This window comes from Mandrillus leucophaeus, unplaced genomic scaffold (assembly GCF_000951045.1).
Source record: "Mandrillus leucophaeus isolate KB7577 unplaced genomic scaffold, Mleu.le_1.0 Scaffold162, whole genome shotgun sequence".
NCBI lineage: Eukaryota > Metazoa > Chordata > Mammalia > Primates > Cercopithecidae > Mandrillus > Mandrillus leucophaeus.
In genome coordinates this window covers 2,675,154-2,693,140 of record NW_012101610.1, presented here as the reverse complement: position 1 = coordinate 2,693,140, position 17,987 = coordinate 2,675,154, and the positions used below count along the sequence as shown (strand labels likewise).

At 39.2% G+C, this 17,987-nt stretch overlaps 1 protein-coding gene across 1 annotated transcript in view; it reads right to left on the bottom strand.

Annotated features, from left to right (window-relative positions):
- The window catches only part of SMG1 (SMG1 phosphatidylinositol 3-kinase-related kinase), an 88,635-nt gene extending 73,334 nt beyond the window's left edge, over window positions 1–15,301 (bottom strand). Inside the window, exons 1-8 of the mRNA XM_011976087.1 lie at window positions 15,241–15,301; window positions 12,007–12,170; window positions 11,275–11,430; window positions 7,694–7,830; window positions 6,034–6,092; window positions 4,535–4,748; window positions 532–657; window positions 85–157 (exon numbers count right to left, since the gene is read on the bottom strand). Coding sequence (XP_011831477.1) covers window positions 85–157; window positions 532–657; window positions 4,535–4,748; window positions 6,034–6,092; window positions 7,694–7,830; window positions 11,275–11,430; window positions 12,007–12,170; window positions 15,241–15,254 — 943 coding nt within the window. The 5' untranslated portion in view covers window positions 15,255–15,301. The remainder of the gene's footprint in view (window positions 1–84; window positions 158–531; window positions 658–4,534; window positions 4,749–6,033; window positions 6,093–7,693; window positions 7,831–11,274; window positions 11,431–12,006; window positions 12,171–15,240) is intronic.
- Window positions 15,302–17,987: the final 2,686 nt, after the last annotated feature.

Sequence of the window (17,987 nt, the reverse complement as noted above, 5' to 3'; positions counted from 1 at the left end):
AAATGGTATTGATAGATGGTCACTGGGGAACCACTGCTCCTCCCCAACAGTATTTAAATAACTGGTATAGGCTGCAAGACTTACCAGAGACCTGCTGCGTGAGCGAAGGTTTCTGAGTATGATCTATATGCCATCCAACTAATATATCAACTGTATCCTTGATGGAAACAAAGAGAGAGGGGGCCGATCATTTTAAGGTATTACTGCCATTCACCTGTGGACCATTTCACAGTAAAAGATTCTAAAAGGAGCATCTATGTTCTACCTGACATTCTAGAAACTTAGAAAGGGGAGAGGGGCAGGAAAATAAGAAAACTACGTTTCTGACAACAAAGAAATAGTTCATTTTCTTCAAATATTTTAAGGTATGAATGTCAGAAAGAAAAATGCGGCATTCAACCCTGGAACCTGAAATATCACTGATTATATCCAAAGGAGCAGAGGCATTGTTTTCCATCTGATTCCTCAGTTCCTCACACACACAACCATCCCCCTCACCCCATGATCTGAAAAGTGGAATGGGGAACTCACCCTAAAATTAGTGCTGAAAATATGAGGGTAACATCGAGCCACCAAAAGAATGCACTTAACACATTTGCAAAGCAATTCTGGTGTATCCACATTTTCAAGAATAGACTGCAGGCTGGTCATTACAAGCTTAAAAATAAAAGTTACAAACCGTGAACATTCAACAAAATAGGGAGAAAACAAGCAAATTAGGTTCATTATTTAGTAAGTGACTACATAAAAAACTGAGTATGAGACCAAGAAAAATAGATTCTGTAGTTTTAGTTTAAAAAAAAAATTGACTTGGCCGGGCAAGGTGGCTCACGCCTGTAATCCCAGCACTTGGGAGGCCAAGGCGGGCAGATCACGAGGTCAGGAGATCGAGACCATCCTGGCTAACACAGTGAAACCTCGTCTCTACTAAAAACACAAAAACAAAAAAAAAACTAGCCGGGAGTGGTGGCGGGTGCCTGTAGTCCCTGTTACTCGGGAGGCTGAGGTAGGACAATGGCGTGAACCAGGGAGACAGAGCTTGCAGTGAGCCGAGATCATGCCACTGCACTCGTCTGGACGACAAGGCGAGGCTCTGTTTCAAAAAAAAAAAAAGTTGATTTGTAATCCCAGCTACTCAGGAGGCTGAGGCACAAGAATCACTTGAACCCAGGAGGCAGAGGTTGCCGTGAGCTGAGATTGCACCACTGCACTCCAGCCTGGACAACAGAGCGAGACTCCATCTCAAATAAAATAAAATAAAATAAAATAAATTGAAAATATTTCACTCCACTAAGATGTTAGGCTAAAAACAAATACTGTTTTCTCTTCTTCAATGTTTGTTAATATTAGTCCTTTGACATCAGTTAACATTAGTCCTTAACAACACCAGTTTACAATATCCCTAAATGCTCTCTTTAAGACTCTACTTGTGATTAAATTTCAAATACAAAAAGTAAAATGGATTTCGGAAACTTTTCTATAGAGTACAACAATTACTTTCCAGTCCAAAATATAAGGCAAATTTTATATAATTTATGCTTTAGTATATTAGTACTTGCTTCATATTAGAATTAAAGAAGATTGGCCGGGCGCGGTGGCTCAAGCCTGTAATCCCAGCACTTTGGGAGGCCGAGACGGGCGGATCACGAGGTCAGGAGATCGAGACCATCCTGGCTAACACGGTGAAAAATTAGCCGGGCGAGGTGGTGGGCGCCTGTAGTCCCAGCTACTTGGGAGGCTGAGGCAGGAGAATGGCGTGAACTCGGGAGGCGGAGCTTGCAGTGAGCTGAGATCCGGCCACTGCACTCCAGCCTGGGCGACACAGCGAGACTCCGTCTCAAAAAAAAAAAAAAAGAAGATCAGTATGGCACCACACATTAATAACATGCAGGCTCATGTTACCATTATACATAAATTTTTTAAATAAATATATGGCAAAAATAAAATAATAAATAACTATATGGCATTCCATTGAAAGAATATTTATTTTGTGGCTGTTAAAAAACATTTTTCCCTAAAGAAGGAAAAGCTCTGCTTTACATAGCAATCTTATAAAAGAAATGCTAGAATCGGAAAATCATCATTTTAGGCTGGGTGCAGTGGCTCACACCTGTAACCCCAGCACTTTGGGAGGACGAGGCAGGTGGATCACTTGAGGTCAGGAGTTCAAGACCTGCCTGGCCAGCATGATGAAACCCGTCTTTACTAAAAATATAAAAATTAGCAGAGCACAGTGGCACATGCCTGTAATCCCAGCTACTCAGTAAGCTGAAGCAGGAGAACTGCTTGAACCTGGGAGGCAGAGGTTGCAGTGAGCTGAGATCGTGCCACTGCACTCCAGCTTGAACAACAAAGCAAGACTACATCTCAAAAAAAAAAAAAAAGAAAGAAAAAGAAAACCATTATTTTGCAATAGCCAATGTTATAATCTATACAGGCACAGACTATCAATGCTAAAAACCATTTAAAAGACATCTTAGGGGTAATTACAGAAATTTGAATATAGAACACATATGTAATAAAATTCATTTTCTTAGGTATAATACTCTTGTTATACAGAAGAAAAACCTTATTCTCAGGAGATGCATACTAAAACATTATGAGGTGAATTGTCATCATATGTATGGTTTTCAGATGGCTCAACAAAAGTGTATGAGAAAATAAAACTTGCAAAATATTAATAAGTGGTAAATCTAGGTGGAGTATGTATTACGAAATTATTATTGTATTTACGGGTATTTATTTTACTGGTGCATCTACCTTTCTATGAATGTAAGAATTTTCACAACAGTCAGGGAAATGTTCATAATCTAAAAACTGTATGCATGTAGAATAAGCCCAGTCTGGTGGCGTTCTGTTTAGTTACAGGTAATTTTTGAATCTTCCCTCAAATTTCTCTCAAATCTCTATAATCAAGGGGAAAAATGTTTTGCCTATAATGGAGGGCAGCAGCTTGACCATACCTCACTGTAGCCTCAAGCTCCTAGGCTCAATTGATCCTCCTGCTTCAGCCTCCAAGTAGCTGGGACTACAGGTGCATGCCACCATGCCTGACTTATTTTTTTTCCTTTTTTTTTTTTTTTTTTTTTTTTGGTAAAGACAGGGTTTCACCATGTTGCCCAGGCTGGTCTCAAACTCCTGGACTGAAGCAATTCATCATCCTCAGCCTCCCACAGTGCCGGGGTTACAGGAGTGAGCCAACATGCCCAGTTAAAAACACATTTTTTATTTAAAAAAAAAAAAAAAAAAAAAAAATCCTTATATTTTTTAAACTACATACCCAAAATAAAGCATATCAAAAACTGTTTAAAAAAAAAAAAAAACCCTAATATCAGATATTTCAAACACATCAATACCATAATTTCTAAAAACATTAGCTCAACAAAAATTTAATTACTTAAAATCTTACTCAAAACTAAATCAACAATGATCTTTTAGGCCAGGTACAGTGGCTCATGACAGTAATCCCAGCACTTTGGGAGGCCAAGGCAGGAGGATCACTTGAGGTCAGGAGTTCAAGACCAGCATGGCCAACACAATGAAACCCCATCTCTACTAAAAATACAAAAATTAGCCAGGCTAGTGGCGCGCTCCTGTAATACCAGCTACTCGGGAGGCTGAGGCAGGAGAATCGCTTGAACCTGGGAGGCAGAGGTTGCACTCAGCCAAGATCATGCCACTGCCCTCCAGCCTGGACAATAGAGCAAGACTCTGTATCAAAAAAGGGGGGGGGGAATGATTTTTTAATATATTCAGATACACAAACGTGAAATAAAGCTAAGTAGAGCTAGTATCCATTTACACATAATTATCTTATACCATTTGGAGTAAGAATTTGGGGCACGTTAGCAAACCAAAAGGCTCAGAAAGAAGTTGTGATATTTAGTTCTTGTCTCCCTCAACAAATGTGAAGCACTCTTCTATCCAGCATTCCTAGTGCAGTTCTTGTTTTCAAATTTGCAAATCATTCTGGTCCTAAGCAATCTCAAAAAAACATTTCTAAAAACCAAAGAGGAAAAAAACTTTTTTTTTTTCTTTTTTCTGAGACAGAGTCTGGCTCTGTCAGCCAGACTGGAGTGCAATGGTGGGACCTCGGCTCACGGCAACCTCTGACTCCCTGGTTTAAGCCATTCTCCTGCCTCAGTCTCCCAAGTAGCTGGGACTACAGGCTTGCACTATCATGCCGGGCTAATTATTGTATTTTTAGTAGAAACGGGGTTTCACCATGTTGGCCAGGATGGTTTCGATCTCTTGACCTCATGATCCGCCTGCCTAGGCCTCCCAAAGTGCTGGGATTACAGGTGTGAGCCACCGCACTCGGCCAAGGAAAAAATCTTAAAACTAACTTATTTCAAATCTAACTTCAACATGTATCCTTCACTCAAACTGAAAAAGAGGAATTTTTAAAAAATATTTCCTATCAGTAGATAATTCCTATTCCATGTTTCCCTTCTTCAAGCTCCCCTCCAAGGACATGTGTTAAGGGACAAATTTTTCCCAAGTACATCATGCATTTTTCCCCCTTCATTCTTACCTGCATTACAGATGAAAAGGCTTTCTTTTCTCCTACAGTCTCTAGTGCTTTGTAGGTGGCACATAAGTAGAGGAGTTTTACTTCATCTTTTGCAGATGAGCTAAATTTGCTAAAAATCCACTTGAAGATCTTCTCGGCCTCATAGCTCAGAGAAGCACAAAGAAGGCCAAGACAGCAAGCTCCCTCCTGTCTCAACTCCTGAAGCAATTTGCTACTGTGTTTATTTTAATACAAACAAAAAACACACACAAAAGGCTTAAGTTTTCTATGATGACACAAGTAACACATCTTACAAAAGAATGTCTTAAATAAATTTCTATTCAAATTACACAAAAGGTTGAAATTTTCTCCACTCTAAATACTATATTCTGTCTAGCCTGCATTGCCCCACAGTATCTGTCTGACATTACTTCCTTTTTACAAAATCAGTTATTTACAACAGTGAGGGAAGGCCCAGAAATGCTAAATTCCATCTCAAACTGTATTAAATGACTCTCAGAAAAGGGCAGCAAGAAATAATTGGATAAAACACACTATACATAACTACATTCTATATAATATTCAATATGTAATGACTATAAAATAAAAAACGGTAATAGTTAAATACAGAAACTTAAAAGGATAACAGTAACGATTTACGTATAACTTTAAAAAGTAACTCTATAAAACCATCAAAAGGCACTAAGGTTTGTGACGGGCTGAGGTAAACTTTGGGTACTTGCCACCACTGCAATTCTTTGAGAATCACTGTAACAAAAAATGACCACACACCTCCAGAGACTCCAACAGCCAGAGAATATATGGTTTGAATCCACTCTTACACGAAGAAGGAAGTTCCTTTTTACCTCTATTCTCTAAGCAGTTTCAAATTCTCTAGTTTACAAAAACTAATTGTATTCATTCATGCTTGCATCAAGAATTTATGCTACTCCATAAGTCAAGACTCAGTTATTCAGTGAGACTAGCAAATTAAAAAAATTACATATTCCTGCTGGGCACGATCGCTCACGCCTGTAATCCCAACACTTTGGGAGGCTACAGTGGGTGGATCACCTCAGGTCAGGAGTTTGAGACCAGCCCGGTCAACATGGTGAAACCCTGTCTCTACTAAAAAAACAAAAATTAGCTGGCAATGGTGGTGCACGCCTGTAGTCCCAGCTACTAGGGAGGCTGAGGCAGGAGAATCGCTTGAACCTGGGAAGCAGAGGTTGCAGAGAGCCAAGATTGCACCACTGCACTCCAGCCTGGGCGACAGGGTGAGACTCTAACTCAAAAAATAAATAAATAAATAAATAAATAATTTCTTTTCAAGTGGATTCCATTTGTATTCAATGGTAATTAACACATAATTAATGCAGACAAATATGACAAGAGGACCCACTGAAATGTCAATAGGTGTTCACAAACAAAGCCAATGGGTTTATTTTCTTGTGTATTTTAAATAATTTCTAAAAATATATTTTAAAGTCATTTAAACTGAACCATTATTAGTTACTTACCTTTCATTAAGCACATCATGTACAGCAGCCAAGATATTATCCAATTGTTTAACTAGTACCTTTAAAAGAAAACACATTTATAAAAACTTCAAATTCCTATACTTTTAAGAACAGCATTGTGTACTTTTTTACTTGTCTTCCACTCCAAATTATAATTCAACAGTACTTTAGTTTCTTTATTATTCCCAGTCTCCAAGGAGCATGTATCAGGCATGTCATGTTTCCTTTCACACTATGAAAGAAATTCCTCCACTGGAAACACAGAGCTGTGATCATCAACAAAAAAATAAACTCAAAAAGCTTGTTTTATTTACTCTGAAATGCATTTGAAAAATTGACTGATGGATGGAGGGACAGATGGAGAGATACGCAACAAGGCAGTATTTAGGGTAAAATGTTAACGACAAAAATTAGATAATGGGTTTAACAGATTCAATGTCAAATTCTTTCAACTTGCTATATATTTGAAACTTCTCATAATAAAATTTGGAAGGAGGAGAAACCTGCTTTGAGCCAAATGTCATCTGCCTCACTAGACCACTTTCATTAATTTTCTCCTGCTCAAGTTATTTTTCTTTTTTTCAGATGGAGTTTCACTCTTGTTGCCCAGGCTGGAGCGCAATGGCGTGATCTCAGCTCACTGCAACCTCCGTCTCCTGAGTTCAAGCGATTCACCAGCCTCAGCCTCCCAAGTAACTGGAATTATAGACATGTGCCACCATGCCCAGCTAATTTTGTATGTTCAGTAGAGACAGGGTTTCACTATGTTGGGCAGGCTGGTGTCGAACTCCTGACCTCAGGTGATCCGCTTGCCTTGGCCTCCAAAAATGCTGGGATTACAGGCATGAGCCATGACACCTGGCCCATATCAAGTTCTTAATTGGAGTAAAGAAAATGAAGAAAAAATTGTAACCCTTCCTATACTTTGTTACGTTTCTATTGTTCTTTTAAGAGACAAGAACTCCCTCTGTCGCCCAGGTTGACATGCAGAGGTGTGATCTTATCTCACTGCAACCCTGAATTCCTAAGCTCAAGTGATTCTTCCACCTCAGCCAGGTGTAGTGGCACATGCCTGAAAGTCCCTACTCAGGAGACCACAGTGGGAGGATAGCTTGAATCCAGGAGTCTGAGACTGCAGTGAGTTACGATTGTGCCACTGCACTCCAGCCTGGGCAACAGAGCAAGATCTTGTCTTTAGGAAGAAAAAGAAATTACAGGCCGGGCGCGGTGGCTCAAGCCTGTAATCCCAGCCCTTTGGGAGGCCGAGGCGGGCAGATCACGAGGTCAGGAGATCGAGACCATCCTGGCTAACATGGTGAAACCCCGTCTCTACTAAAAAAAAAAACCAAAAAATTAGCTGGGCGTGGTGGCGGACGCCTGTAGTCCCAGCTACTCGGGAGGCTGAGGCAGGAGAATGGCGTGAACCCGGGAGGCGGAGCTTGCAGTGAGCTGAGATCCGGCCACTGCACTCCAGCCTGGGCGACAGAGCGAGACTCCGTCTCAAAAAAAAAAAAAAAAAAAGAAATTACATATTAGAGAGCATTAAGTTCTAGACCATCATAATACAGGCTTTCCCCATTCTTAAACTACTCAAGGTAGCATTACCTACTTTATTATGGAAACACAAAAATCCTCATATTTCCAAACATACTATACTTACCAGCTTATTTTCTGGTTGCTGAATAAATTCTTTCAACTGCTTTACAGTAGCCAGTCTTCGGTCTCTGTCGTCTTCCCGGGTGATCCTCCGAAGAAGATTCGACAGTCGAGACTCATCAGAATAAGACATCGATCTCTCTGTGAATATATAAACATTCTGTTGTCTATTGAGTATAAATAAGCAAAGGAATTTTTAAATTTTAAAATGATTTTTAAATTTTTAAAATTAAAAATTATTTTAATAGTAATTATTATGATGGCTCACGCCTGTAATCCCAGCACTTTGGAAGGCGGGTACATCACCTGAGTCCAGGAGTTTGAGACCAGCCTGAGCAACATGGTGAAACCCTGTCTCCACAGACACACAAAAAATTACACAAACTAGCCAGGCAAGGTGGTGTGCACCTGTAGTCCCAGCTATTCGGAAGGCTGAGGCAGGAGAATCACTTGAGCACATGAGGTGGAGGTTCCAGTAAGCAGAGATTTGCACTCCAGCCTGGGTGACAGAGAAAGACCCTCTCTCAAAAATAAAATTACATCAAAAGTCACAGTCCCCTGGTCAATAAAACCTCAGGGAATATAGTTCCTATTACTCTTTTGTTCATCTCTATATTCCAAACCCCGGCAGAGTGCCTGGCACATAACAGATCCTCAAAAAAATATTTGCTGAAGGAAATGAGAAATGAATAACCTTAGGCCAACTGAACACCTCATTCCAGAGGACTGGTTGACAGAGAAAAAAGAAAGGCCTTAGTAACAACTTCCTTTGGGTCCATTCCAAACTGTTTTCAACACGCAGGTAAAGAGCCAGGGTAGAGGTAAATTAAACAACTTCCAAGGGGTATGGATAAAGTCTCAATCGAGTAAAACCAGGATATAGGCTTCTTCTTATCATCTAGGTATCCCACTGGAGGAAAGCCTCTTATTCACATTATCATCATTTCCCTAGGATGAAGTTTTGGGGAGCCATAATCACATATTTAGTTCAACAAATGTCTAATTGTTAACTACCACATGCAAGGTACGCCTCCACTAGAAAGGTAGCAAACCACAACTTTTCTCCCCTTATTTTTTAATCACAAGAACAAGCAAACAATAGTGAATACTATTAGTATATTAAAGATGCCTTTAAAAACTAGATTTTTGCTGAGCAAGGTGGCTCTTGCCTGTAATTACCTAGCACTTTGGGAGGCCAAGGTGGGCAGATCACTTGAGCCCAGGAGTTCGAGACCAGCCTGGGCAACATGGTAAAACCCCATCTCTACGAAAAACACAAAAATTAGCTGGGCATACTGGCACATATCTGTAATCCCAGATACTCGGGAGGCTGAGGTGGGAGGATCACTTTAGCCTGGGAAGCAAAGGTTGCAGTGAAATCACACTAGTGCATTCCAGCCTGGGTGACAGAGCGAGACTCTGTCTCAAAAAAACAAAACAAAGAACTAAATTTTTGCAATACGTTTTCAACTGTGCTATTTATCATAATTAGCCAATACATATGTAAACAACAAATCACAAAGGGTCTGACAGTTTCATTTCTAAGGTATAAGAAAAAATTGATAATAAAAGAAACTACAAGGCTGGGCATGGTGGCTCACACCTGTAATCCCAGCACTTTGGGAGGCCAAGGAGGGCAGATCACGAGGTCAGCAGTTTGAGACCAGGCTGGCCAAAATGATGGAACCTCGTCTCTACTAAAGATACAAAAAATTAGCTGGGCATGGTGACGCACTCCTGTAATCCTAGCTACTCGGGAGGCTGAGGCAGGAGAATCACTTTAACCCGGGAGGTGGAAGTTGCAGTGAGCTGAGATTGTGCCACTGCACTCCAGCCTGGGTGACAGGGCGAGACTCCGTCTCATAAATAAATAAATGACTACAAGGGGAACAACACACACTGGAGCCTTTTGGAGGGTGAGGGGTGGGAGGAGGGAGAGGATCAAGAGAAACAACCAATGGGTACCAGGCTTAATATCTGGGTGGTAAAATAATCTATACCACAAACCCTCATGACACAAGTTTACCTATGTAACAAACCTGCACTTGCATCCTGAACTTAAAAGTTAAAAAAAAGAAAGAAAGAAACTACAGTGTCTGAGAGAAGAATAGGATTTTTACAAATCCCTAGCCCAGAGTATTTCAACATGACAGATACCAAAAATGTCATCAACTTACCAGCAGGGAAATGAGGCTCTACTTACAATTCTGTCACTAGCAAACTATATGACCCTGAGTCTTTAAAGAAGAGGAATTGTACTGAATTAGCTTTAGAGTCGCTGTTTAGCTCCTATAATATCATAAGTCTAAGGCTTCAAACACTTTATTCTAATAAACAGCATAGCCTTTGAATTCATTCCACTTGTGAAAACTTACAGAAAGAAATCAGTTTTTTAAAAGTTATATACCAACAATAAAAGCTACAGGCACAAAGGTTTTCACCAAGATACACGTAGCACATACATAGTATTTAAAAAAAAAAAAAAAAAAAGGTCAAAAACTAAATGTCTGAAAAGCAATTACATCTAACAAAGCCCATAAATCAGAAATGTGAATTTCATACTCAGTTTTACTGGTAAATTTCTCTTTAAGGAAAAAAATGATCATTACCTCTAATCCTCTGAACTTTCAAGGCACTCACCTATACAGTGAGGCTACGTCATAAGGCAGAAATGGTATCAGTGTATTTAACTTTAGAAAAGTGCCCACTCTAGGCAGGGCTGGTGGCTCAAGCCTGTAATCCCAGCACTTTGGGAGACTGAGGTGGGCAGATCACTTGAGGTCAGGAGTTCAAGACCAGCCTGGCCAACACAGTGAAACCCTGTCTCCACTAACAATGCAAAAATTAGCTGGGTGTGGTGGCAGGCACCTATAATCCCAGCTACTTGGGAGGCTGAGGCACGAGAATCACTTGAACCTGGGAGGCGGAGGTTGCAGTGAGCAGATTGCACCACTGCACTCCAGCCTGGACAACAGAGCAAGACTCTGTCTCGAAAAAAAAAATACACTGAAAACAACAACAACAAAAAAAACCAGAGAAGTACCCACTCTGGGGGACAATGGAAGGGAGAACATCAGGAAGAATAGCTTAATGGATGCCAGGCTTAATACCTAGGTGATGGGATGATCTGTGCAGCTAAACCACCATGGCACACATTTACCTATGTAACAAACCTGTACATCCTGCACATGTACCCTGAACTTAAAAGAGAAAAAAAAAAAAGAGAAGTATCCACTCTATATATACATCTATATCCTCCACAGGCCCAAGAGTTCAAGGACTTGCTGTAGTAAGAGCCTACTATACACTATACATTAAAAATCCATGATAATTGGGTAAATCCTTTCTGTAAGATCTTATCCAGTCTTCTCATCTTGTTTTAAGAGAATTCTCTTTTAAAATGCATTATAACCTTTCTAGTGGGAAATTAACAGTTCACAGGAAAAGAATGTAAACAATTTTTACCTGCACAGTAGACTAATCAACTCATGCCTGTGCAAGGCGTTAGTAAGAGACATCCAGGATAAGAGGAGATGCAAATCTTTGGAAGGTGTACGTGATTGGTCCCCATCTTCCCAGTCTTACCCTGTGATTTCCTCATGTCTTTGGTGGCTAAAGCACGACTGCCATGCTGAACACTGGTGAACTCAGGGCTGGTCACATTGTTAACCCTCAGCTCTTGCCCCAACGACTTCCGACCATAAGTATTTTCCCCAGATCCTCCATTGACACTGTAGCCACCTACAAACAGCAATGTTTACGTTATTTAAATATGATTGTTGGCTTCAGTCAATTTCCTGATAGCTCAGGATCTTACCGTTCAATCTGCAGCAAAACCAGCCTTTGCTTCTCCTACCTTTTTCCTGTACCGTCTGCCTTGAAAATCATTTTGCTTTCTTTTAATACACCTTAGAAGTTAATTTTATTTTGATCCCTTCATTGGAAAATAAGCAGAGAAATGAAAACTATATTAAATCAAATTTTACACTTTGTTTAAAAACTTTCTTGAGGTTTAGAGACAGTAACCGGGAGGAATTTCAACCTTAGCTAAAAATCTTTGAAAACAAAAACAAAAATAGTATTGTATCTTTTTTGTAAGAAAACCGCATTTATGAATTACGTATGGAAAAAATTTTAAATTTTAAAAATAATAAAGTGGATAAACTTCCTATGAAGTTTTCAGAAATAACACTCCATTTGTTATTTATATTTTAAACGTATTATAAGAAAGCGAGAAAGTTGGGGGTGTAGGAAGGCAGGAAGGTGAGATAGGTAGGTTCAAAAAACATGCTTGCAGCAATAAGAAAATATATATACCCTTTTCGTCATTCTGTATGTCAGCGTGGACTCTGGTATCATCGTGCCTTTGCCGAGACACAACAGCTGAATTTGAAGGTTGCAGTCCATAAGAGGAAGAACTACCTCTATCTCTGGATGAAGAATATTTTAAATTATCTGGGTCGGCTGATGCACTATCAGTTCTACAAAAAGAGAAAAGCATAAGATTAGAACTTTAAACAACATAAATAAATATTTCTTTATACAAGCCTCTCTTCTCCCAACTTTTACATTTAACCATTACTACTATATTTAGTAGAATATGTACTATATATTACATGTAAGCACTCAGCTGTCTAACAAGTCTTTCATTGGGAAGAGATTCTCAAAGGATGAAATGTCAACTTTTCAGTCTCTTCTACTGTTCTAAAGACCCATTCAGAAGTATGAATAACTACTGGGATTAGGGTGACTTTGCTGGTTTTAGCATTGAAAGTCTCCTGTCCCAGGCAAAATGGGACAATTGGTCACTCTGGTCCAGAGTTCTCCTCACATGACTTGATAATAAGAATAATTCTTTCTAAATTCTCCCCCCGGAGAGGGTTAATCAGTCAAAAAATTTCAGTCTTTCCTGTCATAAAAATAAAAAACACTGGCAGCACGTCAGGGAGGGGCAATGCCTTACCAAGTTATTTTCTAAGTACTGATTATGTTAAGGTACTGTAGTATTGAAGACCCCCATGAAGATGCCTTAATTGCAAAGAATAGCAATCAAAATTTTAAAAAGTAAAAAAGAAGACACTGTAAGGAAATAAAAGGTATCAGAAATCCAAAAGCTATATTGGAAAGTTGTAGTTCATAATCTATTTAAAATTTAGGTACTGTTTAGAGTAATACCTGATGCTTATTAGGAAACAAGTGGGGGTACAGTCAAGGGTAAAAGCGTGTCCTCATCTAAGTATCTGCTCTATGCTTCAACTGCCTCATAAGTAAAACAGAGCTGAGCTACAAGACTTCTCATGAGTGTTATTCTTCCAGCCATCAATCATAAACTATCAAGAAAGAAGACAACAAAATAATCTGTTGTAGCACATGAAAAATCCAAGTAAGTTCTTCCCCTACTGATTTTCTCCTGAGAGGAACAACTTTGAGAAAAAGAAAAGAAAGAAAATGATGTTTACTACAAATGCTTTCTGAACCTTTTAGAACCTGAATCTTTGAAACAAGTTCAGGGCACTGGCAAGGCCAGAAACTAACCTATTCCTCTACGCTTTGCCCCTCCCTCTATGGTGTAAAAGTGACAGCAGTGTCTGTATACTGTCTATATTTTGTTTAGAGTTTATTAGTCTTTCCTTGCTCCCAAAAATACCAAACATAAAACTTTGCATGGGCTCAATCAGTTGGACACCTTGATCTGCACTTACTGCAATCACTGTTAATACAGAATGCAGACAATAGGTCCAATTAAGCTTGGAAATCTAACTGGTACAAGTCATGAATTCTAAAGAATCTCAATCTGAAACTTCATGAAATTCATAACCTAGCATACTAAAATGACTAAGGCTCCATAAGGAGTATCTTCTAATATTCAGAGTTCACTTGTTCATAAAGCTAAGTACTTCAAATATAAGGGAAAATAAAATCTATGGAATTTCAAGAAAAATGTATGAGAATATTTTCTGAGTATATTAAGTCTACAAGCACTAAAATATAACTCAATGGACCATAACTTTTTTAAACTAATGAAAAGACATTCCTTATATATCTAAAAATAACACATTTAACATGCATCTATATAAATCACAGCATACCATTACTTTCTGAAAGGAGACTGAAACATAAGAGAGCTTATAACCTTTTCTGACAGGGTTTGAACTTTATATGTATGCCACAGTAAGCTCTTATTAGATGAAGGAATAAAATAAGCACATGACTAATTCGGAAACACAAAGATAACTGAAGTCTGTCAATATTTAAACATACCTTCACTTCCTGCTTTCATCATGTTTACTTATCTCCTATACTACCTTTACTATTAAGAGTTAAATATCTGTATCATTTTCTGGTGACACAGTAGTAACATAAGGCAGCAGAGAATACAAGTTAAAAAAAGATCTGGGCTCAAATCCCAGCTTCAGCACTGAAAAGTATGTGTACCTTTGCACAAATTACTTGATCTCCAAGCCTTGGTTGTCTCTTGCATAAAATGAGGATAATACATATCTAACATGCAAGGTTGTTGTGAGGCTTAAATAAGATAATGAATTATAAAGAAATGCTTAGTTTGCAGGGTATGTTAAATAAAGAAATGCTTAGTTTGCAGGGTATGTTAAAAGTTATTATGACTATAATACAAAATAAACTCAAAGTTTCCAGTCTAAAAGACAATGTACAAACAGTTCATGAGTATATGAATATAATCAAAACAAGTTTTTACAGTCAATATAGAGCAACTTAAATACTTCACTAAGAAATCAGGTAATCTGTTGCTACCAACAAATCTGTTTCCAACTATGAAGCATCTGATTTCAAACTAAATTGTAAAAACCAGGGGCAGCTTCCCCATTGGTTAGAAATAAGGTTTCTAAATCCCATAAGTTATGAACACTGAGATTATTTTTTTCCCAAAAAAAAAGTGTGTTTTCAGAAATATTAAAAAAAAAAAAAAAAAACTCACTGGAATAGAGCCACTGTCTCAGAAATACCTAAAAACTCCCTAGTTGCCAAATTATTTTAATACAAATTAATCAAAACATCTCCAACCAGAACTCAGGTTGTAAGCATTCTGAACCTAAAAGCACAAAATGGTTTAGCATTTATACAAAATTTCTATTTTTATACAATCTTGACTTCTTAGGTTTCAAAAAATGTCAATGTCAGGCTGTTAGCACCAACAAGATCATCCCAGTCCAATAAATAGAAAACTGTTAAAGAACGGAAATGAGCACTTAAAATGAGGCAATCAAAGCCACAAAATAGAAACTGCAGATTTGAAGTCCAAGAAGCAGACATAAATGTTAGGCTAGTTAGTTAGAAGAGCTGAAAGGGATATCATCTGCCAGAATTAGTGTCTCAATTTAGTGAAAAAAGAAAATCTATCTATTAAGTCTAAGAATCCTAGCAAGGATCCAAAAATACCTCTACAGCCCCTTTAATATTCTAAAAATATCATGGAGAGAAAAAAAGAAACGCATAAATTTCCCCAAAACGATCAAACTGAAGTTAAAGCCTGATGTACATGCCACATGAGAGGTAAGTTTCTAAAGCTCATACCTCAAAAATCGCATACTGTATAATATGGAGCCTTTGTGATGTTTTGCATCAAGTCAATCTGTAAGACAGTAGTTACAATATTAGTGAAGACAGTGGGTTAAAACATTTGTTGTTCAAACATGGAGCAAATATCATTCATGAGTTAGGTGCTTTTAGTTGAACTACGGTCCCATTAGGGTTCATACAGTAAAGCAAAAATTGAGGTGGAAAGCTACTCTGTGCCTTAGAGGATAAAGAGGCTTAATGTGGCAACCAAAAAAATTTTAGTACATAAGAGAATTTAAATGTTAACTATAACATACAAATCACATGCAAATATAGTTACCACTTATTTTAATTACCTATTCTCAATATACAGAAAAATGCCATAAATCTAGGAGGCCATTCGTTTCAAACGACCGGAATCCTCAGACCTCACATCAACAATCCACCAAGAGCTGGGGATAGTTATCTCCTGACTAAATGTAGCCTTGCGGTCCAGTTGTTGTAAGTATTAGAGAGAAAAAGAGAGAGTCATCTCTGGAAAGTGTGAAGTCAGGGAATTCCCTACTAGGAAGTATTTCCATAAAGCACCCCAAAATGACTTGATGCAAACACCACACCTAGTGGTGTCACTGGAGTAAGCATCATATTACTTCAAATTGCTTTTACCTAGGTTTATTAAGGGATTTTGCTCTCATGGTGAGATCTAATTTGTAATGGATATAAACCAGGAAATGAGATTTGCACTAAAGCCAATGAAGTAGGAATGTACTTATTCTCTAAAGTAGCAAACATAGTCTCACTGTCACAGAGCAGTTATAGGATATGCTGCTTTCCATACTAATGGTTAATACCACCTGAAAATGATTTACCCTTCAAAAATAAATTCAAGGTTATCCCCTGTAATGCCTCTTACCTGGATTCAAACATGCTTTAATGAGAAGTAAGAGAAAGGGTGAAACTATGAAGAACCCTGGGCCTTGTGTGTATCATTACATTAGAAACACTGCTCTAAATATGAGTCTATGCTAAAACATTAATTTGAGAGGTTCAGGGAATTTATTATACAAATCTCTTCTCACAGAGAACTTTAAGTTCAAATTTAATAAAACAAAACAGAACCATTCCATGTCAAAATCATGAGTATGCGTCAGTTTTGCGATACTGAAATATTAAATTCATATAATTTCTTGGTAAAACTAGCTTAGCTACCTAAGTATTAAGTGTCTATAATAACCAAATCTTAATTATCCACTTATGGGTGATTTGTTTCCTTTTTTGAGACAGGGTCTCACTCTGTAACCCAGGCTGGAGTGCATTGGCATGACCATAGCTCACTGCAGCCTCGACCACATGGGTTCAGCCTCTCAAACAGCTGGGACCACAAGTGCACACCACTCCACTTAGCTAATTTTTTATTTTTATGTTTTTGTAGAGACAGGTGTCTCATTATGTTGCTCAGGCTGCTCTCAAATTCCTGGACTGAAGCAATCCTCCCACCTCAGCCTCCCAAAATGCTAGGATTAGAGGCGTGAGTGACCACATCTGGACTGTCACCAATTTTTAATTGTCTGTCAACTAAACAGCCAATATAGACTGATAAAATATACTTAACTATTATAAAATTGTGAAGAACTTTATCTTAACCAAGGAGAGGTCTGGTTTTTACCTGTGGATTCTGGAAGGTAATCTCTGAACTCCTGAAATGTTGTACCTAATAAGAGCATCCTGGCCAGGAGCAGTGGCTCACACCTGTAATCCCAGCACTTTGGGAGGCCAAGGCGGGAGGATCGCTTGAAGTCAGGATTTTGAGACCAGCCTGGCTAGCATGGTGAAACCTGTCTCTACTAAAAATATAAAAGTTAGCCAGGCATGTTGACGGGCACCTGTAATAATCCCAGCTACTCAGGAGGCTGAGGTTTCAGTGAGCTGAGATCATGCCACTGCACTCCAGCCTGGGCAACAGAGAAAGACTATCTCCCCCCGAAAAAAAAGAGAGGTGGTGTGGTGGGAGGGAGGTGTCCTTGTTCATCTGGGGGCTTCAGGCCACAGCAGAGTCTAACAATGTGGCTTATGGTGGCAGCTTTGAGTCCCATGGATCAGCTTGACCTCCAGTGGGGCTGGAGACCAAGGTTAGCCACATGAGCATGCAACCATGGAACCCTGGTAAAAACTCTGGACATAAAAAATGGTGGGAGTTTCCCTGGTTGGCAATAATCCACAAGTACTGTCACACATCAGTGCCACCGGGAAGGTATCATTTTTCACAACTCTATAGGGGGAGGACAATTTGAAGCTCCAACATTTGGAACTTTCCTGAACTCTGCCCTATGCACCTCTACCCTTGGCTGATTCTAATCTGAATCCCTAAACTGCAATAAACTCTAACCGTGGGTATGAGAGCTTTCAATGAGTTCTCGTGAGTCCTCCTGGCAAATCATCCAACCTAAGAGTGGTCTTGGCCAGGCACAGTGGCTCAAGCTTGTAATCCCAGCACTTTGGGAGGCCCAGGCAGGCAGATCGCTTGAGCTCAGGAGTTTGAGACCAGACTGGCAATATGGCGATACTGTCTCTAAAAAATATAGAAAAACGGCCGGGCGCGGTGGCTCACATCTGTAATTCCAGCACTTTGGGAGGCCGAGACGGGAGGATTACGAGGTCAGGAGATCAAGACCATCCTGGCTAACATGGTGAAACCCCGTCTCTACTAAAACTACAAAAAATTAGCCAGGCATGGTGGCGGGCGCCTGTAGTCCCAGCTACTC